At 30.9% G+C, this 25,800-nt stretch overlaps 2 protein-coding genes and 1 long non-coding RNA gene across 6 annotated transcripts; all 3 read right to left on the reverse strand.

Moving 5' to 3' along the window:
* Positions 1-347: 347 nt before the first annotated feature.
* On the reverse strand, positions 348-2,053 carry LOC149891651 (uncharacterized). The gene is made up of 2 exons (XR_016450026.1): positions 1,467-2,053; positions 348-1,208 (listed from the first exon to the last, which is right to left on the reverse strand). It is a non-coding gene; the product is annotated as an uncharacterized LOC149891651 (long non-coding RNA).
* Positions 2,054-3,209: 1,156 nt separating this feature from the next.
* On the reverse strand, positions 3,210-5,968 carry LOC145194352 (transmembrane protein 272-like). Of its 3 annotated transcripts, none has more exons than XM_080071983.2 (3): positions 4,958-5,968; positions 4,326-4,385; positions 3,210-4,190 (listed from the first exon to the last, which is right to left on the reverse strand). In XM_080071983.2, the coding sequence occupies exons 1-3, from the start codon at positions 5,184-5,186 to the stop codon at positions 3,730-3,732; spliced, it is 750 nt and encodes a 249-aa protein (XP_079928109.2). In that variant the 5' UTR covers positions 5,187-5,968; the 3' UTR covers positions 3,210-3,729. The 3 variants fall into 3 exon arrangements, with proteins under 3 accessions (XP_079928109.2, XP_089936512.1, XP_089936511.1); XM_090080386.1 differs by having other exon boundaries at positions 4,933-5,201; XM_090080385.1 differs by lacking the exon at positions 4,958-5,968 and adding an exon at positions 4,463-4,519.
* A 3,256-nt stretch (positions 5,969-9,224) lies between these two features.
* LOC145188656 (uncharacterized) lies at positions 9,225-24,315 on the reverse strand. 2 transcript variants are annotated; one of them, XM_090078871.1, is made up of 5 exons: positions 23,008-24,315; positions 21,645-21,766; positions 11,317-11,437; positions 10,930-11,057; positions 9,225-10,856 (listed from the first exon to the last, which is right to left on the reverse strand). In XM_090078871.1, exons 1-5 carry the CDS (start codon positions 23,508-23,510, stop codon positions 9,271-9,273), a joined length of 2,460 nt encoding a protein of 819 aa, XP_089934997.1. In that variant the 5' UTR covers positions 23,511-24,315; the 3' UTR covers positions 9,225-9,270. The 2 variants fall into 2 exon arrangements, with proteins under 2 accessions (XP_089934997.1, XP_089934998.1); XM_090078872.1 differs by lacking the exons at positions 21,645-21,766; positions 23,008-24,315 and adding an exon at positions 13,531-13,657 and having other exon boundaries at positions 11,317-11,472.
* Between the last annotated feature and the right edge of the window lie 1,485 nt (positions 24,316-25,800).

Genomic DNA, 25,800 nt, shown 5'->3' on the forward strand with positions numbered 1-25,800 from the left:
CTTGCCCGTGTTTTTTTGAATGAGAAAATTACGTAATAAAAAAAGATCAGGCACACGTTAGCGTATGACTTGTGCAAACCGCTGCTTTTTTTTTTTTTTTAAAAAAAAACAAACAGTTTTATGAATTCGGATGTGTAACGATGATTGAAAGACGATTTTCTGAGATGTTTTCAAACAAATAATGCTTCGATTCAACATTCCACAGAAGACTCTCCGTCGTTCATCTTAATACAATATACTGCAAATAATAGCTTCCCAATTGTACCATTTAGATATTGAATATAGCTATTTTTTGAATGTGATTCTTAATATATTTCAAAATTCGTTCAAAAAATTGATGACAATAATTATCATAAAGTACATAATCAGAAAATTAATTTTCGTCAGTTAAAAAAAATGACTGATAGTAAAAATTAGTTAATTTCATCTAACACTGACAATAAGTTTATAAAATACCAAATCGCGCTTCTACAAAACAAGTAGAACTTTAGTCTGTTGGAAACAGCTGAGTCACTGTCTCTTTCTTTACTTAAATTAACTTAAAATGACTAGCAAGTCGATTCGGATGTAGAATTTATACTTGTCATATTACACAAGTATCAAACAATCGAGATAGTACTAATGGAAATATACCAGTTTTTGCGAAAATCAGCTAAGAGATTTTTACTCACGTATTCATTTAACTTGGTTATTAAGCAATTTAGAAGTTCAGGAAATTCGTTTTTAAAAAGAGAAAGGGTTCGCCAACTTTTTCACTTCTTCAGTTCACATAATATTCTGCGACAGTTGATCTTTATTAGCCTAAAACAGGTTATATCTAATGGCTGGCTGAGTTGTACGGAGTTTGCTGGGAGTACCAAAAGTCTTTGTTCTTAGCACTAACGACTGCAATATTCAAGCATGATGATAAGTTGTGACTAATAATGATATCTACTTTGAACCTTTTTGAGTTTTGATTGAAGCAAAGAAAAGAACCAGTCTTCAAAACTAGTAGGGTCAAATCAACCGCTTTTAGATCTGTTGTAACGTGCTTTTTGTAGCACATGTTCCTTCCATGTATTTTATAATCTAAATATTCCTTCATTATATTTAAAAATTTTATCCAATCGTTACTTGAAATATATTTTTTTGAACTGTGGTATCATGAAGCCTTTTTGTCAGAATACTCTTTCACATTGCGCCTCGACTCCAAAACATCTACAGTAATTCTAGAAGATTTTAAAGTATATAACGTAAATATCTTTAAAAAAAAAAAATGCGAAAGCTTGAGTTCAATCTAGAGTTAATGTTGATCTGGGTATATTGTGAAAAGCAGCAGATTGTCTCTGGGTTAATGTACCACTTTTTAGCTCTTGCAGAGCGTTTAACTTTTCTGTTATTTTCTGTTATGACTGAACATTCATTGGTAAAATAAGAGTTTACACTGATTTTTCATTTTATTGGTAATAAAAAATCTTTCATCTTACATTATTGAACATTTAGATTTTAGAACTCAGTTACTGTAAATCAATGATAGTCTTTAATTACTTCTCTTAAAGTGCATTTTGACTTTAGCCTGGGCCAAAGTCACCCCATTTATTCCGTGAAAGACACTCCAATTTTTTTTTTGAGGTCTTTTAACAAAAACGTTTTGAACAGATGGTTTTTAAAATAAGTTTGGTTAGACACAATTGACTGAAGATTAAAGCGATGCATATTTGACTCAGTTACCTTCACTTAGGGTTGCTATTTGTTTAAAAATCTGCACTATTTCAAAACAAACTAATTATTGGTGTTTTTAACAAGGTGTTTTTGCCATGAAATTGTTGAAACTCATAGAATATTAAAATCTTTAAACAGCTATCAAAAGAATGTCCACGAATTTGCAACAAAACATAAATCTGCAGATTGAGCAACAAAGAAAATTTTGGTTGTTCAAAGAAAAAAACCCTGTTTAGGCCAAAGTCATCTCCAAGACCAAAGACATTACAATTTATCTTCAAGAATCAAAACTTTAACTCGTACTTTAAAGGTGATGTTTGGTTTTTAGAGAGTTGATAGATGTCTTGTTGCATTTACCACTAATTACTTTAAACTTGTTTAAAGAATCAAATCACTTTATGCCTACATAAAAGTTATTTTGGATTTTATGTGACTGATACAATGTTTTCACAATTCACATATTACGTGATCAATACAGTTTAATTCTTTTTTATTAAAAGGTAAGAACTTTGCTGAACAGACTTCAACAGGATATGACGTTGCTGTTTTGAAAAGACTACAAAAAGGGTTTTGTTTATGTTCTAAATGACCAATTGAATGATGTCTGAGGTTTGTTAAAATAAAGGTTAATCTAATAACTGAACTCTGGTACAAAAAATGTATCTACCAGTATGAAACAGAACAAGATTTTCATTCGCAGACGAGTATCGTGTAAAATAGACTTCGAATTTTAAATTTTTGAACAAGAATTATGTACAATTGTAACTATATCCAACTAAAATGTTGTACGCACAACTTTTAGTGGATGGAGTTGTTAGAAAAATCAAATTCGGTTGAAAAACACATTCGTTTGAGGAACACATTGTTTAAGTACACGAGGCTTAAATAAAATCTCTGCAATAAAATTAAGTTCAATCATAAAAAAATTACTTAATTTATTTAGAACACTTTTATTGAAAGTTTATCACTATTAAAGTTTGTATTGATTAAAATCTCATGCGATCAATAAAAGTTAAACAAAGAGGATTTGGCGCGAACTTCAAATGTCATAGGATTGAATTAGTTTAGATGAATTCTTATTTTAATTGGTCTTAATGGGATTCATTAATAGTTTAAAACTCAAGAGAATCTGACAGGGCATGGTAAATAACTGCTCCACTTCTTATGAATAGACAAAAACGAAGTTTGAATACGGCTGTCTTTTTAGCTCGTTTGCTACTGTTTTGTTGCGTAACCTAAGTTACAATAACGAATAAACATTTTGAGATTTACGCGATACAATAGAAGTTAAGTTGCAAAACGAGATATCATAGAATTTTCGCCTAGCCCATTATTAGAAAAAAGTCAATAGAAAATAACTAAATTGTGGCTTCTTTTTTTGGATTTGGGCGGACTGAATTACTATTTGTCGCCTCTTTTTTTAAATAGTTCTCTTTTTATCGTTTTCAGCTTAATCGACTTATTTTATATCACTGATGAACAGATGGGGATCTTGTTAAATAGAAAACTTTTTGTATGTCCTGTTTGCTATAAAGTTTTTAAATAAAAAGCTTTTAACTACAAACTCACCCTAAGCTGATTTTTATTTTGATAAGCTTGGCTTTTAAAATCTAAGTCACCCTGAGTATAAAAACCAAAAACATTTAATAAAGACAAAACAATGTTATAAATGAACATGCCATGTAATAAATGAACATGCCATGAAGATTTAAAAAAACAAATTGCAAGAACTAATCATTTTTTTTAACTAGGGAGTTTGTTTTGTTGTTTTTTTTGAATGTAGATAAATAACCATCTCCATAAATATAAAATATACAAAACAATATTGGTTATAAAATAATTGATTACAATCTCTTTTTATAATTCCAGTAGACCTTGACCAATTCCTTGTCTTGACACAATTAAATAGTATAATTTATTGGGCACACTTGTTTCAAGCTAAATTTTAAAAAATATAACTGATAACCTTTTTTTTATCTTAATATATAAATACCATATAAATAAGTTCATAATAAATATTTTAACATTTCAATGCAAGTCATTTCTTTGTTCACTTGAATTAGTAACAAAATATGCTGTACAACTTGCGCACAAACCAAGACAGCATGTGCATAAGCAAATCAATCCCATGATCATATAACTCAAGGTTATAATCCAAAATGAGAACATATATAAAGTTTTATTGCAGTAGTTCATGGGCTCATGAGGTGGTGGAGCAAAAGGAGGTTTAAACTTTGAATAAACCCATATGTTACCAGCAACAAACCAGGTGAAAAGGAATAAATTAAGAACACTGTCAATAAGCATCCAGGCGATAGGAATTTCTTCAGGCAGTTCAACAGTAGCAGCATCTTTAGAAAATGAGTCTTGTCCATAGAGAATTCTTTGAAAAATGATAACAATAGTTTTAATAATGCCAAATGAACCACCAACAATCAGATATATAGGAATAAAAGGTTCAATAGGGCAATCATCCTTGTACAATGTACCTAAAATTTACACAGTAATACTTTAGGAAAATAAAATCCTATTGTAAAATGTGAATAGAAATTTAAAAAGTAAAAAATAATTTGTACATTTTATAGTAAAATACATTTACGCACAAAAATAAACAAAAACTGCACCTATAATAATCATGGACAATGGCAGAGCCAACAAAAGCATCAATGATAAAGTGCAACCAACTAAATAAAGATAGTGAGCTTCAGTAAATTATCAAGGAAAAAAATCTATAGAAAAATCTTTAAACATAATCTTCAACCTTGAATCATTCTAAGAAAACTTTATAGATAAAACTCTGTCATGTTCAAAGTCTTTTTGTAATATCTTAACTTAAATAAACATGCCAAGCAAACCTATTTTTTAAATCTTATCATTAATTAAAAAGCAAGTTTTTTTACAAAACCTTTTCGTATTCTTTTTCATGTTAATTAATTAATGTCAAATTATGAATTTAAAAACAAAACAAAACAAAAATAAAAGGAAATAAAAAAGAGCAACATGGTTGGATCTAATTGGATCAAGACAGAGTTAAGAAATTTGTATCAACACTTTTATTTTCTATATATCTAATTAGATATTCTGTATAACCAAAGTCAATAAATAACACAAAATGTTAAATTATTAGGAAAATTTTTTTACTTACAATTTTATAAATTTTATTAATATACAAGCATGTATAACAGAATTTATACAAGTCTATATAGAATGTATATAAAAATAATTATATACCAAATAAATTATTATGTATACGCACATGTTCCTGCAAACATAGCCAAAACCTTTTTCAAGCATTCAAGAGAACAAGAACTAGAATGATTGTCTTTAAACTGGCCAAATATTGAATCGTATGAAGGAGGCAATGAGGCGCTTTGATCATGAGAAACATTTTCTTTAACCTCACAACTTAACTCACTAAAAGATTTTTCAAATGGTTTTTGGTGCTTTAAAGACTGAGGAAAACCAATTGCATGCCCCAATTGCATGTTAAAACATGACCATAGTTTGTATGTCTAGTCACTCTAAAAGTTAAATTAAGTTTCAAACAGGTTTTTGTCTGTTAGCTATAGGTTTGTACTGCCTGCAGCTACCCTACAAAAGCTAGCTTGCAGCCTATAGGTAAGAAACAAGTACTTTTAAAAATATCTTGTACCATACTAAAAGAAGCAAAAGCAAAAAACTTTGTGTAGCTAAATAATGAGTTAAATAAAAATATCTTTCTATTGCATCAAAGTAAAGCCATTTAATTTAATCTATATCTAGGCTGACCTAAAAACTAATAAAATTTCTTCAAATGTTTTTCTTTTTTTTTTCTTTTTTTTTTTGAATTTAAGATCATTTTGAAAAAAAATTTCACAATATTACTTGAAAAAAACCTTAAATCTTTAAGGCACCATTAATAAATTATAAGCTTAGTAATCAAAAAGAAGTATTAACATATAGGTGCTCTTCTATTTTGCAGATCACACCAATTGTTTTATTTCGAGTATTACCATTTTGCAGGTCACAAACGCGAATGATAAAATAAGCAAGCACTCATTTTGGCTGCATTATCTGCCTTTCAGCATGATGCTGCTTAAGCAAGTAAATGCTGGCTGTGCTCAGTAAATGATTCGAAACCTATTATAAATATCAATTAAATCTAATATGAAGACTCAACTTTTTCGAAGCAATTTAGAAGAAGTATTTTCCAAAATGGTTTTTAGCTCAGAAAAATTAACATTTATAAAAATCTCTTTTTAGCGGCGCACACGAGTTGAATTTTGTGAACATAAATAAACCGATAAAAATGCTTTTAAATATTCTCAATAAAAACCAGACTGGAGAAGTGGCCTTTTGGAAATAACTCTTATTTAACGACAAGATTTTGAACGAATAAGTTGGAGTTTGATTGTTAACTGAGAATTTATATATATAAATATTCAAAAAATTTTCAGTTCAGCCGCATTGTCTAAAGAATTCCTTCATTCCAGTGTGATTATCATATTTATTCCGCTACGTCATTTTCTTATCTAAATGTCATGCCTCTTATCTAAATTACAATGGCGTCGTCTTAAACCATAATGAACAAACTCACTTTTTCAGTTTCTGAGTTTTCAGAGTTTGAAATGAAGGCACCAAATCATAATTTAGGTCAGCCAGAGGTAACCATGTTGCTTAACAAATTATAGAGGGTTTTTTAGCACCGTGATGTGACTGTTGTAATTACACAATAAAACCATACGTAGAACCATTTTATTTGAAAATATAAGTTTTTTGACTTTCTATACGGTTTAGCAGTCCAATTTTAACAAGTATAAATTAAATAATCCTAAATTCGCTGTTATGTAACGACAAATGGAAATAAAAAAAACCATTCAAAATAAAAAATATAAGACCATTCAAAAATTGCCTTCATACGGGGACGGAGTAGGTGTGGCTGTTGGAGAGGATGTATAATAAAAGCGAAAAAAAAAATAAAAAAAGAGGATGATGTGGCTAGCATAGGAAGGTTTTTTTATTTAAAAAAAAAGTTTTTGCATTTATTACATTTTTAATGAATATAGGTAACATGCCAGATCTTTCAGTTGAGATGACTTTTATACTTCGTATTAACTAATTATAATCAGGACATGAAAATTAAGAACGCATCATCACAAACTGCACGAGTCGTTTTCTTTTTGTTCTTTACCGCAGAGGTTATTGCAAAAAATAAGCATGGAGCCATGTATTTGCCGTTTTTAGAAAACAAAGTTTTAAAAAGGAGCCACGCATTCAAGATATAAGACTACGCTAAGCGTCTACGTATCGTTTCATTTCCGTATCGTTATCATTCCGATATGATATTGGAAGAAAAAAGTGTCTTCGAAATGATTACGATAAAATATCGTTAAAAAAAGTTTAACCGGTATTGTAGTTAGTTTAAATCTCGGTATATACCGTAACTCTAGTCATTCCGATGACACGATCCACAAACGCTTAGACTACGCAGAAATGTCGGAGATTTTCACTTTTTTGAGTGAATATAATACTTGAATGCCTCATAATACAACAAACCTTTAATACCTAACAATGTTTATGTAATTGTACAAATTCTTGTCATCATGTTACCAATCAAATTCACTAAAGAAATATTTCCTCGTTTGTTTCGAAAATTAGTTCCTCGCTCGTTTAATCTTCATACTGTGCTAGTGTAGACGTTTTCTTCCAGTTATTCAGCATCATATTTTAATAGACACCTATTTAAAAATGTTTCTTTGAACGTCAAACTTGATGTTCTGGATCTGATTTAAAGAACTATTGAGAATGATTCGAGTTTCCTCCAAAACATTTGAAAGTGTTTAAAATATATATTAGTATTAGTAAATGCTGTAATTGGTGAGAGCCAGTGAATGTGGTATCAACACACTATGACAGTCGATTTGCTTAATTGCTGCTCATCCAGCAATCAAGACCTGCTTTAAAACTGTTAACTGATTGTGCTTTAACCAACTCGCTTGGCAAACTATTCCATAATTGGCCGATTTATTAAATAAAAAGTTTTCACGACACGCTTGCTTAGTGATTTCTTTGACATATTTAAAGCTGTGACCCCTTGTTTGAGTTTTTTGAATACTAATTTTTTTTATTGTTTCCAAATCGTTAAAACCGTTGAAGAATTTATAAAGTTGAACCATTTCTTCTCGTTGTCTCCTTTTTGTCAATGTAGTCAAGTCAAGAGCTTTTAGACGATATTCATAGTTGATTTTTTTAAGTGATGGTATTAATCGAGTTGCACGATGTTGAACTCTCTCGAATAACTCACTTTCTCCCTTTCGAATAGGTGACCAAACTTGTACTGCAAACTCTAACAGTGGTCGCACAAAAGAAACATAAAGTATTCTCAGCAGTCTAATATCTAAGCAAATAAAGCATTTTCTAATCCGACCCAACAGTTGGTCGGCTTTGTCTACGCATTTTATTACATGATTTTTCCATTTCAGATTGCTTGAGAAGATTACTCCAAGATCACTTTCAGATTCTGTTATGTTTAACTTTTGTTCATTGATATAAAAGGGTGATTTTTTGTTATTTCGGCCAAAGTGCATGACCGTACATTTTGAAATATTAAATTTCACAAGCCAGTCTTGAGTCCACTTAAAAGTTGAATCGAGATATGATTGCAAAGAAAGAAAGAAAGATTATATTTTAAATATTAGCAGTGAAGTTAAAGAAATTACAAAAACTCATTTGCATGAATTAATATTGGTAACATTCTCTAGTGATAATTTCGTTAGGCTAGAATAGCTCATAGTTGATCACTCCAAGCTGGTTTCCACCAGATGCACACCATGAGCTTCTAGCCATGAATATTCGGTTTACCGTTAAAGTTGATGCATAGTCAGATTTATGTTGAAATTTTCTGTGTTTTTTTTTTTTTTTTGTAATGGATCTACTTTTCATCCCCCGACACAGTTCGATGCGAAAGAAATTCTTCCAATTTTACCTTCGAAGCAGTTGTTCTTACATGGAAAAACGGCGTTTGACGTTTTTTGGCTTAAGTTCATACGGAACCCAACATATTTGTTTTTGCATCATACTCGTGACCTGGAGACGGTTTAAAGTTGTTTGTTAAGTGACTCGTAACGTTTTCAGCGAATTCCTTTTGAGTTTGGCATGAGTTTTGGGATCTTGGCCCAATAAATCCTCCAACCCAGTGTCTTTTTTGGAATCCGTTCGAGTTCTTTGTCGCTAATGTTAGAATCTTCACTTTCAAAACCCTGGAATCAGTTCTCACCTGTTTTTCTTGATGGAGCATGTTCTCCACGCACTTCACACAGCAATTGATTTCCATCAAAGTTCAAATTAAAAAAGCAGTGCTTCTCGTAAATTGTGTTTTGATGGCACAAAAGTTGAAATGATTAGACTACACAAAGAAAGTATGTTGTTTACACTTTAGCGACATGACATGTTCTGAAATTGAGCGGGAAATTATGACGTTTAAACTTGAATACAGTTAAAAAATCGTCCAACGCAACTTAATTTTAAAAAAAATTATATAACACTTTACTTGAAAATGTTTCTTATTACAAAATTTAACACAAAAGACAATTAGAACGTTTTTTCTACAAACATTGCTTCTAAAGCTGTTGGAGCAAGTCGAATATTTGATAAAGGTATGTCGATAAAGTCATAGCTGTATTCCCTATAGTGAATCCACTTCCCGTCGTCCTCGGATTTAGTGTGATGTCCACTTACTACTATGAGTCCATTCTCTTTTTTCTTTATAGATGTTATTTCACCTTCATGGTATCTGTTTCCTCCAATATTATTACCTTCAGTTCCAACGTAAGATCCTTGTGGGAAAAAAATATAAGAGCCAACACCAATATCATCAGGTTCAGGTGCTATGTCAATAGCTATTTCATTGAAAAGTGCTTCTCTTCCAGTGGGATCGCCATCATCCCAATCTACCGTATATGTCATAGTTAGTGTATTGTAACTGATCACTGTGGCCATGTAGTATGCCATTTTAAAATGGTGACAAAGCACATGGTCACCAATCTTTGGAGCTCTAGAAGAAAAAAACTTCCGTGAAGCACTAACATTGCTTTTTTTCATTGAAATGTTTGAAAACATCGTCAAATAAGAACCCTGTTCAATAAGAATCTTTGACTCAAGAGCTGATTTAAGGCGATCTAATTTCCTTTTCAACTTATTATAATTCCAGACATCTTGTAAATTAATGAGCTGACCGTCGTATGCACTCATCAAAGCACCCACAACCGATTGTCTCCAATCACTGCCTTTACCAACAACAACTGGAATGATAGGTTTGTTCAGAGATTTCAATGCAAACTGAAATTCCATTCTGCAATTCGCACTTTTCGAATAATCATCGCTTATGCAAGGAATGACTACTTTGGCCGCTTTTATGCCCTCTGTGATTTGACCAAAAAGACCCGAATCCGCATTTGCGGATGACAGCTGTTCGATATCCAGCCATACCTTATAGCCTAAGTTTGTTATCATATCTTTGAGCAAACGAGGATCAGCAAACTTACTTCCGTTTGCCTGGTCAACCTGTTTGAGTTCTTCGGCTTTAAAGGAATTTTTCCAGCAATATGAAAGAAAGATATCAATAGGTTCATAAATGTTTTTTTTTGTGTTTGCTTCTTCTGGTTTCTTTTTTATCAAACTACTTAAAGCCGATAACAACTCAGCTTTTTTTTCATCTTGCATTTCTTTTTCTTTAAAATGAATAAATAGCTTGCCAGCAATAAGCATACCGACAACGCTTGTCGACCATGCAGATGAACTATTTCCAACCACGAGCGGAATGACAGGTTTGCGTAAAGAAATACTTGCAAACTGAAACTCCATTTTACAATTTTCGTCATTCACGTATTCATTACTGATGCATGCTACAAACACTTTTGCGTTCTTGATTGCAGCTGATACACTTTTCAAATCTCTTTCACCGGTTTTGACTTGATGAGCCGTACTGTAGCCTTTTTTTCTTAAGAAAGACTCAATTTCATGTGGATCACACATGTTTTCGTAATTTCCAACGTGGGATTCTGTTATGATTGAATCATTTATTTCACGATTTTTGTACGCTGTGAAACTATCCAATAGATTGTACGAGAAGAAAACATCTGATGATTCCATTTCGTTCTCAAGATCATTCGAATCATCTAGAATAAAAGTGATTCTTTTAACGTTTCGTAAATTTAAAGCCAACAAAAGGTTTCCACTCTTTTTAATTACCTATGACTTCAAAAACATTTGGTCGTATCCGAAATTCATATCTAGACAACCCAGAAAACGTATGCGAATAACCTCGATACGTCACAAATTTTTCGTCCTTGACAGTCTTAGTATGACAACCATGATAACTGAATTATATATACGAATTATAAATATATATATATATGTAAATACATACATACATACATACATATATATATATATATATATATATATATATATATATATATATATATATATATATATATAGAGAGAGAGAGAGAGAGAGAGAGAGAGAGAGAAAGAGAGAGAGAGAGAGAAGAGAGAGAGAGAGAGAGAGAAGAGAGAGAGAGAGAGAGAAAGATGACTTATATTTAGCATTAAAAATAATAAAAATAAACTAATTACATTTTACTGCCATCTGGTAACGTATCTACGTTAGTGATTATTCCCTCATGCCACCTTTTGCCACCCGTTTTTCGATCGGCACTTATTACATATGTTCCTTGAGCAAACAATACAATGCTTCCTAAAGTGTAAATTTAATCTTGATATTTTTATCATCTAAAAATAAAAAAGTTGATAAAATCATTTTTTTACAAAATTTTACAGAATTGTGATTGCACATCATAATAAATATTGAAATAGGATAATTCTGTGGCTATATAACCACAAAAACAAAAGAAAATACTTGAGTACTTATTAATTTTAACAGCTTTGAAACTTATCATAAATAGCTTTTATTTAAAATTCCACAAAACATCCAACTTCAGAAGCCAAATACATTCAGAATCATTTTTTGTTTTAATTAAGTAATTAAGCTATTTTTAGGATGAGGAATCATTTCACCCATAAATCAATTACGGAAAACCCCATTATTACTAAAATTGTAAAATGTTTATCGGGTCTTTTTTTAATGAAAATATCAATGAAATTTTGAAGAAAATTTTAAACCTTTTTAAAATTAGTTTTACACTTGTTGCTCTGTATTTTTATCAAGTTCTGAAAATAATTCAGTATTCAGTTAAATGTAAATATGTAGCTGAGAATTCTATATTTTGAAATCCGCATTTTTCATTCAAAACCCTACATTTTTAAATATATAAAGTAAAATGATAAAACTTTATAAAAATTGAAATATTTCAATCTTAATTCTCTTTAAGATTTAGAAGAAAAAGAATTATAGATTTAATTTTTGCATGAATATAAAATAAGTTCAACTGAGTGTTGATGATTTTTTTCGCAGAGTTTGCACTTAATTTTAAAATTGTTCCCGTTTAAAATAAAAACAAACATTATTTAGAATATTATGGCAAATGGAAGTAGTTTTAAAAAAATAAAGTTTTTTTTTTGAAAAAAAATTATGGCAAATGGAAGTAGTTTTAAAAAAAGAAAGTTTTTTTTTTGAAAAAAAAAAAACTTTCTTTTTTTAAAACTACTTCCATTTGCCATAATATTCTAAATAATGTTTTTTCTAATCACCAATTCAGCATTTTTTTTTACACTTGTGATGATAAATCAACTTAATGCAGTTTATGAGCTATAAACTATTATAAAAATACAATATTTTTTTTTACGATAAACCAATGTATAGCAAGTAACATTTAAAAGTTTATCCACATCACGCTTATTTACTTTGTGCAATTCTCTGTTCACTGATTTTACATTTTTATTTACGAACTAATTTTAACTTTAATTGAGGAACCTAGCTAACACAAAACGTTCAAGTACGTTCGAAAAACGTTGGAAACGTTCTTAGAACGTTCTTGGAACGTCCCCGACCGTTTGTAACGTTCTTCGAACGTTTCTTGAACGTTTTGTGTTAGCTGGGAAACTACTTTGTACATTACGGGGAAAAATACGCTATAATTTAATCACCGTGTATTAAGAAATAAATATGGATCTATCATTGAAAAAAAAACCTGAATGAAATTCACTGCCCAATGGTGTTTAAGAGTGTAATGACAAAAAAATGAATTGATGCACACTGACTATTTAAGAAACCCATGTGTAAAAATCTACGGGCACAAGTAGCAAAAGAACTTTGTGAAGGCAGACTGCAGCCTCATCCTACCCAACATAAGACGTCTTTAACTTATCTTTAACTCGTCTAGACGTCTGCAACTAGTTAAGGACATGTTTAAGACGGCTTTTTCCTACGTCTTTTAGACGTCTTCCGACAACCAGTCTAAAACGTCCTAAAGACATCTTAACAAGATGTCTTTTGGAATAACCAGTTTAAGATGTCTTTAATCATGGACGTATAAGAGACGGACGTGCAACGTTGTTTCTTTGTTAACCATACTAGTTACGCATTGTAAAAAATCTATTTTTTTAAACAATAGAAATTTTCTCTTAAAGTCTGTCGGATTCGTCGAAAATATTTGGTCTCACCAAACCAGTCACATCAACTTCCTTTTACTTATTTTTAAAGGATAGCAGCAATAGAACCAAGTTTTAAGCTTAATTTTATATAGATAGACATATACAGGTTATAAAGATAGATCTTAATTTTTTAAGAAATAACGCAGATGACGAAAAGAAATTGAGATAATTTACTTGACTACTTTAGTACATGTATAACTTGAGATATAATAAATAATACAAAATACCAACAAGTACCTGGAACACAATGGTGCCATGTTTAGTGAACTACTCCATCTACAATATTGCTGCAGTCTTCCAGTTTATGAATATTATAGAATTTTTAATTTGGACTTGCTCCATCAGACACTACAGCCCTTACTTTAAGTCCAATGGATTCTATTATCGTTATATATATCGCGAGGTTAGAATTATTTTGTTCTATCTCCTATTTTAAAAGTTGGGAGAAAATGTGTTATTAATTTTAGTAAATAATGATTACTTTTAAAATACGCTATATTTTAGAAATTTTTTTCTAAATAATTTGATTAAACATAAATTACGTAAAGTATAAGTTATTATTTCTTTAAAAATTAAAACTAAAATTTTAAATAATTTTTACTTTAAGAAAAAAATCAAAAACTTTCTCCCAACAATTAAACTTGGAGATAGAACAAAATAATTCTAACCTCGCGATACATATAATATATATATATATATATATATATATATATATATATATATATATATATATATATATATATATATATATATATATATATACACATATATATACATACATATATATATATATATATATATATATATATATATATATATATATATATATATATATATATATATATATATATATATATATATATACATATATATATAAAAGTTTACAAAAAGCATTCTCCTCAAGGTTGCCTGTGTTTCTTTATCACCTAGGATCATGTGTACCAAAAAATTAGACTAAAAGAAGCAATTTTAGGGGTTGCCATGTTTTATAAGATGAATTAACCATTGGTAAAATTTTGTGATTCTCTCAAATTTTGCAAATTTGTTTTTTTATTTTATAAATATATAACAATATATTTTGAAGAGAAATTAATATGGCAACCACTAGATCTTCTGCTTTGGTGTGACTTGTTGGTAAACCTACACAAACTCTGTTGACTGCCAGACTTCCTTCAAGAGGGAATGTTCTTCAGAGGTTGCTCTTTCATCATATAGAAGAGAAACAAGAAGTGAAAAAAAGTATTCGGGCAACAATTGAAGCAGTTCTTGTTATATGGGAGAGAGGAAGAATTCCAACTCAAAGAATTGACAATGCAGAAAGAAAGTTAAAAAAACTTTATGACGAATATCTGTTGCTGAAAAAACACCGACGATCAAAATTGGACAGCTGTCAAATGAAAGAAGGACTTTTCCATGCTGACCTTGAAGAACTTTTTGATATATCAACCAAAAATGCATCAGAAGTTATGAAAAACGATGAAGATAAAGTATTTTTACATCAGCAGCAAGAAGATCCATTAAGTTGTAGCATGGCAGGAATTGATCGGAATTTAACAGCTAGGGAGGCACGGAAACGAGTCCAAGAAACTAAAATGGAATTGAGGCGTCAAAGCAGTAAAGCAGAACTGATGGAAAAGACAGAACTCATTTCTTCTTCATCAGCAGTTGACATTGTGAGTGAAAGTAGCTCAAGTTCCTCGGATGATGATGAATACAGACTCCTTTCGCTTCCAGCACACTGAGCACAAGTGGTTCAATGAAAGTTCTAACAAATAATGTTGTATAGTCTCTTGATCGTGTTAATATTTCTGATCGCCGTGCACTCTTCGTGGTTGGAACAGTTGCTCAGGCTCTTGGTCACTCTCTAAAAGATTTATCATTGTCGTACAGCACAATCCGCAGAGAAAGGCGATCTATTCGTGAAGCGCTGACTACAGCTGACAAGGTTGATTTCTTTCCTGATGATCCACTTCTTCTGCATTGGGATGGAAAGCTCTTACCTGATATCACTGGTGGTAAAAAAAAAGTGGATAGAATTGCCATCCTTGTGACTGGTGGTGGAAAATTTGCTGGGCGTTCCGAAGATTGATCGAGGTACAGGTGAGCAACAGGCTGATGCTTGCATGAAGGCTCTTAAAGATTGGAAATTGGAAGAACTTGTTCAGGGACTAGTTTTTGACACTACTTCGTCCAAAATTGGGTTTAACATTGGTGCCTGCACAATAATAGAGCAGAATCTTAACCGTAATCTTATATGGATAGCATGCAGAAACCATGTCTTTGAAGTCATGCTTTCCACCATTTTCATGACTGCATTTGGAAGCAGTGGAGGACCTGAAGTTGGAATTTTTAACCGTTTCCAGAAGTAATGGCCAGCAATCAACAAGGAGGTGTTCACTATAGGGAATGAAGAATTTTATAACTGTGATTTTTTTCTCAAACTCCATGAAGAAATGGTAGTGTATTATAGTGAAGCAATTAAAGGTCAACAACCCAGGGATGATTACTAAGAACTCTTGAATTTGTGCCTTATTTTTCTTGGAGGATCAACTGCAACATCGGAGTTGAATGTAAAGTTTCGGGCACCAGGTGCAACACATAATGCACGTTGGATGGCAAAAGCTGTATATTGTATGAAGATATATTTGTTTCAGGATCAATTTGCTATTACTGCAAAGGATAAGAAAGGAATAACAGACATAAGTCTTTTTGTGGCATTTATATACGGACAGTTTTGGAATGAAGCTCTGTTAGCTGAACGAGCACCATTCAATGATGCCAAGCTTCTTCAACGAATTCAAGAATATCCAAATCGTACAATTGCAATTAATGCAGCAAAAGCTTTTCATCGCCATCTGTGGTATTTTTTTGAACATCTAATAGGATTGGTTTTCTTTGATTCCTGTGTCGACAACAACACCAAGAGAGACATGGCATACAACCTTAAACAACAGCCAAAATAGATATCTCTCAAAAGACTTGATGCTGCCACATTCAATTGTCATTGTCTTCCTTCATTACACAACTCACCGCAGAACTTTTTGATCTAATTTTGAAGAATGGCAAAGAAAAAGCTGAATCATTTTTAATGAAAAAATTTTCAGAGTGGGAAATGGATTCAACATATCTTGAAATGAAGCACAAGGTTCGTCAAATGAAGATCGTCAACGATTGCGCAAAACGAGGCATAGCACTTACAACATCCTTCAACAAAAGCGTTACGAAAGATGAAAACCAAAAGCAGTTTCTTCTTCGATTGGTTGATCTTCACCGGAAGGAATTTCCAGTTGCATTAAAGTCTACCCTGATGAAGATGACTGTTGGATGATAAAAATGGTTGATCTATTATTGCCTAGTATAATCACATAGTAGTACAGTACTATATTATTGTTTGTTTAACATTAAACATTCACAATCCACCACATAATGATAAGTAATTGATAATAAATAATTAAAAAAATAATTTTTTTTTTTACTTTTTTAACCTCATTTCAAAATGTAACATTTAAAAATTATTCTTACAGGTCTATTTTATCATTAATAGACTTTGTTTACACGAAAAAAGTTCCCAAATTTACAAATGCTCATTTTAAAAAAATGATAGAATCTGTTCGTGCCGACAACTAATTTCCTTTACCTTGGTGTAGTTTGTTTAGTAATTTGTCAACACGTGAAGTAGTTACTTTATACTGAACAGTCTTGTTAAACAAATACTACAAAAGTTTAAACTAATACTAAAAGTTTAAACTATAATAATAAGTTGCACGAAAATGACCATTTACCGTTTTATTTCCTTTTCAGAAATTTTTATTTTTTAATAAAGTTATAATTTTCGTTAAAAAGTAGTGGGTGAAGATTTTTCTGAATCAAAAAAAGATTATTTAAGGAATTTGAGAAAATTAAATAAACCAGTTTTAGAAGAAGCTCGATACGACATTGCGGATGAACGTCAGCAAAACTGTGCACAACCTCAAGAAGCAGTTAGAGATTCTTTTCATATTAGCAGTCAGAGTTGTAGTCATTTACCTGTAGATGAAAATTTGGATTTAGTTTAAGTATTTCTTGAGTTATTGCTAATTACATCCGACCGGAAAGTTTTGAGCCCAATCGATATATAGACCAAAGGTTTAGTAAGTTAGTTTTAAAAACATTTTTTTATACTTGTACAGATAAATAGATTATTGTTCATCACAATTCACATGAGACTTGAAAGGCTGATATAATACTGATCAGAAAACAATATCTCCATAGCAATTTTAGTAATTATCAGTTTTCTGAATTATGTATTTACCTCCTGATATATATATATATATACACACACGCACTCACACACACACACACACACACACACACACACACACACACACACACACACACACACACACACACACACACACACACACACACATACACACACACACACACACACACACACACACACACACACACACACACACACACACACACACACACACACACACACACACACACACACACATATACAGATATATACACGTCTTTTTAATCCGTCTTTAAAACGTCTTAAATAAGACAACTTAAGGACGTTTTAGTTAAGACGACTTACAGTGTTTCATTTTAGACTAGTTTAAGACATCTTTAAGACCAATTTCAATTTCAAGACATCTTAAACTAGTGTTTAAGACGACTTGTAGTGGGGTGGGATAAGTGGAGAGTATCAGAGTGGAAAAGTAGATGGATTTTTGTGATCCAGAGCCAAACCATCTACTAAATTTGACAACCCTGCGCTAAGCCAAACAAGAATCAATTAAAAATAGCTCATAAAGACCCAATCACTCCAGTCCTTGAAATGCAGTTCTCCTAAAAGTGGTAGCATTGGAGATAATGAACTATAGAAATTCTTCTGTCACTATTTGAGTCAAACTCAAATGCTTATGTACGGAACAGTAAAGCACTCCATAGTTACATTTGATGCAACTGGCTTAGTTGTAAAAAAGCTTTAGAGGTCTAATAATTTGTCTGGAAATATCTTCCAAAGCGTTTTAACAGGAAATGACAGCTCTCACATCCTATTGGTGCAAATACTATCAGAGAGGCATGATGTTCTTGCAAATACAAGAATGGATGTAAGAATGGATTTGTGATGGAGCACCATTCCCAAAATAGTCCATTTGTGATTTACTTGGTGCTTCAGTAAAGGCTTTCACACATCATTCTGATTTGAAAAGCTACATTAATGAGTGCTTTGGTGTTCTTCTTTAGAATAAGTCCTGAAAACTACCAACATAAAAATGATATGTCAGTAAGACTGCTTGAGAAAAAACTTTTTGGGTAAAATATTACTATATGCAATTAATGGCATAGCTCATCAAGTCACAATCTTCGGAGGAAGCTAAAGTCCTAATACGCAGCATTGCTACTGTGGTTTTAAGTAAGACAGAAGGGGACGACAGTTTAGGAAACCCCATTGTGTCAGAATGAACATGCGGATTTGTTCTGTAAAAGAAATTTAAAAAGAAGCTGACATTACCAGACAATATAATACAGTGAAGCTTCATAATTCACACAGATGCTTGGTGGAACAAGAAACTGATGACAAACGCTCTCAGGAGCCCCATAATTGGCAAAGTAGTATACCACATCATCAACACTTGGGCCTTTGATGCCTTCTGTCAAATTATGTGTTGCACGTTCTGTGACAGTCCATCTGCTCAAAATGTGTTAAAATGTTCAGAAGAGAATAAAGTAAACCAGCATGTAAAATCGATTCTTTCAAATGGTGTCACTCAACATATCTATTCTATGAGTGCAGAGATTCTGAGTTCAATATTCTGTTTTCTTCAGTTGAAAACGCTGTTCACCGTGTTGATGCGTAGTGCCATATGTCCACTGTAATTCAAAAAACTATGGCGGAAAATCTAAGTATTTACTTAATAAGACAGTTTTCCTCCCAGTTTCTCCTAAACTTTACATACCAACCACAATGTAAATTTCTTTTCTCTCCATTGACTTATCAGTTTTCTCAACTTCTTGCATATACCACCTTCAATCTGTTGTTGAACAAGGGCTCAAACTTGCAGATTCTACATGCTTAAAACCAATCCAAAGTCCTAACCTAACTCCAACAGCCTTTAAACAGATACATCTGGAAAGATGGTCTGTACAGGGACTTTTTGTCACACTTACAGCTTGAGAGAACTTGTCTGGATTACACTGACCTCGGAAGATTCTCTACAGATTCTTTAAAGTGCAAGAATTCATGATGACAGGCTGCTGTATACGCTGTTGGTTCGGTCAGTTATTAATTATTCAACACTGTTATCTAGCTCAAGGAGATAAACCACTTGTTTATTCACATCAAAAGAATTTTATTTCTATTTAAAAATTCTATTGAGGATTCTTTACAAAGCTAAACACAAACCTTCATCCTTTTGGTCAATACAATTTCTCTTCTGAAACATGTATAACACAAAGCATAACACTTGATGCACTCAGAAAAACATCAGTTTCAGTTAATAAAAATTAGAGCTCTGGTTGAAAAAGAACTTATTCTATGTATTGTAAAAGGTAGAATAGTCAGCAAAAAAGCACTTTTGCAAAAAAAAAAAAGAAACTTTTCTTATAGAGCGTACATATTGGTTTGCTATAAAATCGAGAAATCAGTTAAGAAATATTTTATTTCTTTTTAATTGTTTAAGCTGTATAGCAGCTATGAAGTTACTTAAGATCTTAATCAAGAGGAAAAAAAAATTTGCAAATTTGTTAAACTTTAATGTTGAAAAATTATCTTGAGGATCCTCTAAAAGTAAAATTACTAGTGAGATAATGTGTTTGCAGCTGGCAATTTCATTGGACAGGGCAACGTTTAAAAAAACTGCTAGGAGAAAACTGCTCTGATAAACTGATTTGTAATTGTCCACTTAATAAAACTGAGTAACTGGACTATTTTGAAGTTTCACATACAATAACTATGGTTTCACATACGATAACTATTTGTATCATAACTAAAACCGTAATAAGTTTTTACTGCTTAAAAATGCACGCCCAGATACTTAATGTCATTTGCCGAGAAAATAATACTTTATTTCTTTTTTCTGATACGAGGTCTTGTGTAATTTTTTTATTCTATGCATTTATAAAATGCAAAATTTGGGTATGCAGTATTTAGGTCCTTGGTGCAGAAAAATATGAAAATATAAAAGTTTTTCCACTGACTGTGTCATTAGACTTTTTTTTTAGCTCTGGTGAGTACGTACTTTCACCCTATAAAGATAATTTTCTTAGGTCATTCGCTATTTCTAACAATAGTGACCATAATGTTTTGATTATCCAGAGTTAATTGGATTGAAGGACGGAGGGTGCCCCGACTTAAAATTACCTCGAATTTCAGATTAAATTCTCTACCTATTGTGAGGAAGCTGATTCTAATTGAAACAAGATGCTATTTATAGCAATCTAACCACACAAAAACAATCAATTTTTTACACACTAACAAATAAAAATGAAAAGACGCCAACGCCCAAAGCAATATAACCCATATAAAAAGCAGGAAACATGTAAAGGTAGAAGGACGACAATGGAAGACGGTTAGAAGTAGTACAGTTAGGAGCGGGGCTTTGGTTTTACAAAAAAAAAAAGAGGTGATAGCGGAATTTTTAGGTTCTACGAAAAAGTAGTTGCCCGGAGTTTTTGGTTAACAGAAAAGAAGAGAGTGTAAGAAATAGTTCTTACATAATTTAAAGTGGAGAAATTTTTATTGACAATAACAATTCAGAAAGGAAAAAGAATTGTTATTATTATAATTTAAATAAAAAATGTCGCTCGTAAAGAAAAGTACGAGCGTAACATAAATAGTGAGAGTATTACACTTACACAGAACCAAGAGGCATTTCTATACCCCTATTAATCAAATCCTCCTAACCTACGAACCACTAACGCCCCATCAAATCGCCCTCAGCATAAAAATACACCAAAATACACAAAAATACAGCTGAAAAGCCCCGCCTCACACTATTATTACCAAACTAAACTTTATAAAAAGTAAATTATTGCTACTTAAATATAAAAGGAAGTGTTTTGGTATTTTGATCTATTCATTATCTAATTAGATGCATAAAGTCCGATAATTAAATGTGGTAAAAAGTATGTTTTGGCCTTTTTTTTAAGAAAATAATTATATCTGTTGTATTTATTTCGCTTTAAGGGCTTTCGCACATCAATCTGATACGAAGAGCTATGTTAATGAGTGGTTTAGTGTTTTTCTTAAGAATATATATTTACATAAATATACTTTTGATAACATTTTCTTAACTTCAGTTTATTTTTATTATTGTTATTTTTTATGAAATTTTTAGCTATTTAATCATTCAAACCTGTTCCGAGTTCTTTTTCGGTTGGGACCCTGTCTTTTGCAATGTTGAAATAGTCAACAATTCTTCCAGTGGAATCACCGTCATCCCAATCAATTTCATACTTAAGCGAATCTTTCATAAACCTTATGAAAGTAAAAAACAAAATTGAATTACAAATGTATACACGCTTAAATCTAGTAAGAGATTTTTTGCTAATGCATTTAACAAATGTACATACACACACTTAACCTCTGGTAAGAGATTTTTTGCTAATGCGTTTAGGATTGTTATCATGCATTAAAAGATTATTATGTTTTTATGCATGATAACAATCCTAAACGCATTTTATGCATAATAACGATCCCAAATATACTAGTAAGGTCGTTAAAAATCATTTGCAAGATCTGGAACGTAATCAAACTTAAGTATTAATGGGATGACCACCCAGTTCTCAGGATCAATAAAATTAAAAGGTCATCTACAATAATAAAATTAGCAGTTATTGAAATTGAAGGTGATTCGGTTTTCAGACTAATTATTGCAACATGTTTTAAGTTTTCTTACTTTCTTAATAAATAGTCTCCTTTAAAAAAAAGAAAAGTGTAAACATGTTCGACTATTGAAATTATATGCAAAGTGCTTTTTTTACACGTCAGGTAAATTTATGATTTTTTTCCTTGACGTTTTTATAGTCAACCCATTTTTATAGCTACATATATCCTATATATATTGTTATCCTATACTGTTAAAATTTAAAATAAAAAAAAATGTTGTCATTGCCATTCTGTTGTTTACGCAGACTAAAGTTTTTTTCTTAAAAAGCCTCAGTATATTCTATGATCAGTTGCTACATGGTTCTGTTAACTTTCAGATTATTAATTTTTATTCAAGGAATAAAAACGTTTCTGTTGTATGAAAATAAGCAAAAAAGACTTTGGTTTGGTAACTCCCGACTACGGATTGCAAACAAAACACGAAACCTGCTTCTGAAGAATAAAATCATCGATCAATACTCTTCTAGAGTAGATAGTTATGCTGCGGCTCTATTTCCAACAACCTGTTTTAATTTTAAAGTTTGTAAAAACAAAAAAAAAGAAAGCAGAAACAACAACCACATCTAAAATGACCTCGGCCCACCGTCAAAAATGAATCATATACACGCCCCTGGTTCTATATATACGCAAGTTTAAAAATTGTTTTAAGTAAATTATAAATTTTATAGCTTAAGAATCCGACTTGGACTTTAGATTCAGGTTCAGTATATAAAAATTAGTATAGAGCGGGTGTTATTTGTTATGGTGGCAAACAAACAAACTTTTGACTACTTAAATGATTAAATTTTCATAACACTTTAAATTTATTCAAATTTAAAAATTTAACAAACCTTTTTATTTTTGCAGTAAAGTATTGCCATTTTGATTGCTCCCACATTGCAATTACTCGATCACCTTCTTTTGGTAATCTTTTGGCAAGTTCTTCATCTAAAATGCTATCATCACTTTTAATAAAAGATCTGGAATGTCTTGATTCTAAATGCTCGATGAAAGCAGTTTCATCTGTTATTTCTTTGTTGCAAATGGGACATGACATTTTTTTACGCGCATGGTGAGTTTCGAAATAATGTTCAACAAGGTGCTTTTCATTGTCCATAGAATTACTGCAAACTGGACACCGTAGACTTTTCGTGTTTATATCTTGATAACAATGGAAATGATTAAGAAAATCTTTCATTATCTTAAATCCAGGTGTTAATGGGCATTTTGAGCGTCTCAGTCTGTAACAGTCATCAATATGATTATGAATATCATTTAATGTATGTTGCGATATATCAAATGACGGTATTTGGCATTTTGGACATGTAAATCTTAGTAGTGAAGTATCATCCATTGTTTTTTTAAAGTTATACTTTGTTGTTTTTATTGTCTTGAATTCAGATACTAAATTACTTTGTTATTTTTTATAAACTTTTACCCACAAAAAGACATTCACTGGGTCAATTAAACAAGTGTATACATACATACATACATACATACATACATACATACATACATACATACATACATACAACATACATACATACATACATACATACATACATACATACATACATACATACATACATACATACATACATACATACATACATACATACATACATACATACATACATACAATTTTTTCACGTTTAAAAAAATTGCTCATTTTCAATACATTAAAGACCAAAGCCTGCTCCTTTCAGACTTTCAACCATAAATATAATATCCTTCTTTAACAAAACTTAGAATTTATAATTACTTTGCAATCAAATACGATTGAATTTTTTTAGAGAAATTTCGATAAGACGATCTTTTTCCTGTTAAAAATTATTAGTAATTATGAAGCAAAAAAATTAAATTTGTCGGTATTTTGCAGTTATAAAATGAAATATTAAATGGATTTTCAAATAATTCCCCTGAGGAAAAATTAGACATCTTAAATGATAAAATTCACTGTTTAAAAATGTTACAAACTTCATACTTTTTCTGGTTTCTAATCTAAGGTTGAGTTTGTTTGCTTTTTTTTGTTGTTTTTTTTATATAAAATGCTTTTATTTAACTATTCTAAAAAATGGTTAAACTAACTTTCACTAGTTTGAACTCTCAAAGGGAATGAAGGAAAACTCGACCAATTGTTGGCGAAGAAATCTTTCGGGAAATTCAAGGTTTTGCTGGAATTTTATTAGATTTATCTGTCGGAAATTTTATATGTGAAAGTGTATTGATACAGTGAAAGTAAAGCGAAGGGAAAAACCTTTTTTTTTTTCAAAATGTTTTTATATGAGACCATTTTTATTTACAAATGCATTTATCTTAAAGCGCATTGGTAGTTTGTAATGATTTTAAAAAACAGCTGAAAAGCGTATTGTATTTTTTTACGTTAGAAACTTTGAAGCAATTTACATTATAAAGATTAAAAATCGGTATATAAAAAGTTAAGAGGTTAATTATTCTGTATTGAAAAATCATTGTGGTCTGAATATTTCTTATAATTTACTGGAAAAAAATTGCCAAAAAATTTCCATACAGTAAAATACATTTCATAAAATGCTTTAAAATACGTTCATTAGTGTTTCATTAATGATTTTTTCTGTGTTTTGAAAGTTTTTACAAAATTGTAAACTTTTTTGTAAACTATAAACTAAAAAAGAAACAAAAATATTTATACAATTGTTAATGAAAAATAATAATGCAAAGTTATTCCATTTCTTTAACTGCAAGAGGAAAAACTGACAAATATGCAAGTCATATAAGTATCAACATCCTATAATAGTAATAGATTTAAAATTAAACTTTTTCTTCTCCAGTTATTAATTTTTGTTTAAATTTTTTGAGTTCGATAATTTTAACTTTTTCTTCTATTTTTTTCTTTCTCATTTTCTTTTCATTCTCATTGCACTTGAATTGCTTTTTTTAAAGCCAGAACATTTTGTGGATATTTTGCAGAAAAAAGACTTTTTTCTGTCAAGTTTTTTTTCTTTTGACGTGACAAAATAAACATTACTGTCATCATCAAAAAATGAAACCATTTCTGTCACCAATTTTGTATTTCTCGTATAACTAATGACCTTTTTTCCATTTAGAAGGTTAGCAATAATTCATTAAATGGCCCATTCAGAATCATTTCATACGACAACTAATTCACAGTTTTTTCATTTGAAGACTGATTTGCAATCAGTTTTATTAAACAATTGATTTGGTAGTTTTGTTTGAGTTTGTGTTCGGAAAATTTTCTAAAACAGTACCAGCATTCAACTTTACATTATCTTATTTTTACTCTTTTACTTTCTTACTCGCTATTGATGATGCCATTGCTGTACATTCATTTCCAAGAAATTAAAGTTTTGATTTTGTAAATTCTCATCATTTAATGTTTTGTAGAAAACATTAATTTAGGCAAGCCTTATTTGCAATTTATTTTTTTCGCTTGATCCCGTATTTTTTTGAAAAGGCCATAGAAATTAGATTTGTCAACTGTGACTCCTGGATAAGTACTCATTAACTCCTGACAAATGTGATTTTAAAATGTTTTAAGTGACCAATAATAGTCCAATCCAAAGGCTAAAATCAATTTAAACTACGAGTCTAACATTTTCTCTCACTGTCTGGTATTTCACACAACACTTTCCAAAACTTTCCAC

Source organism: Hydra viridissima, unplaced genomic scaffold, assembly GCF_058129835.1.
Source record: "Hydra viridissima isolate aposymbiotic clone 2 unplaced genomic scaffold, HvirCarnegie_v1 scaffold_2, whole genome shotgun sequence".
Classification (NCBI taxonomy): domain Eukaryota; kingdom Metazoa; phylum Cnidaria; class Hydrozoa; order Anthoathecata; family Hydridae; genus Hydra; species Hydra viridissima.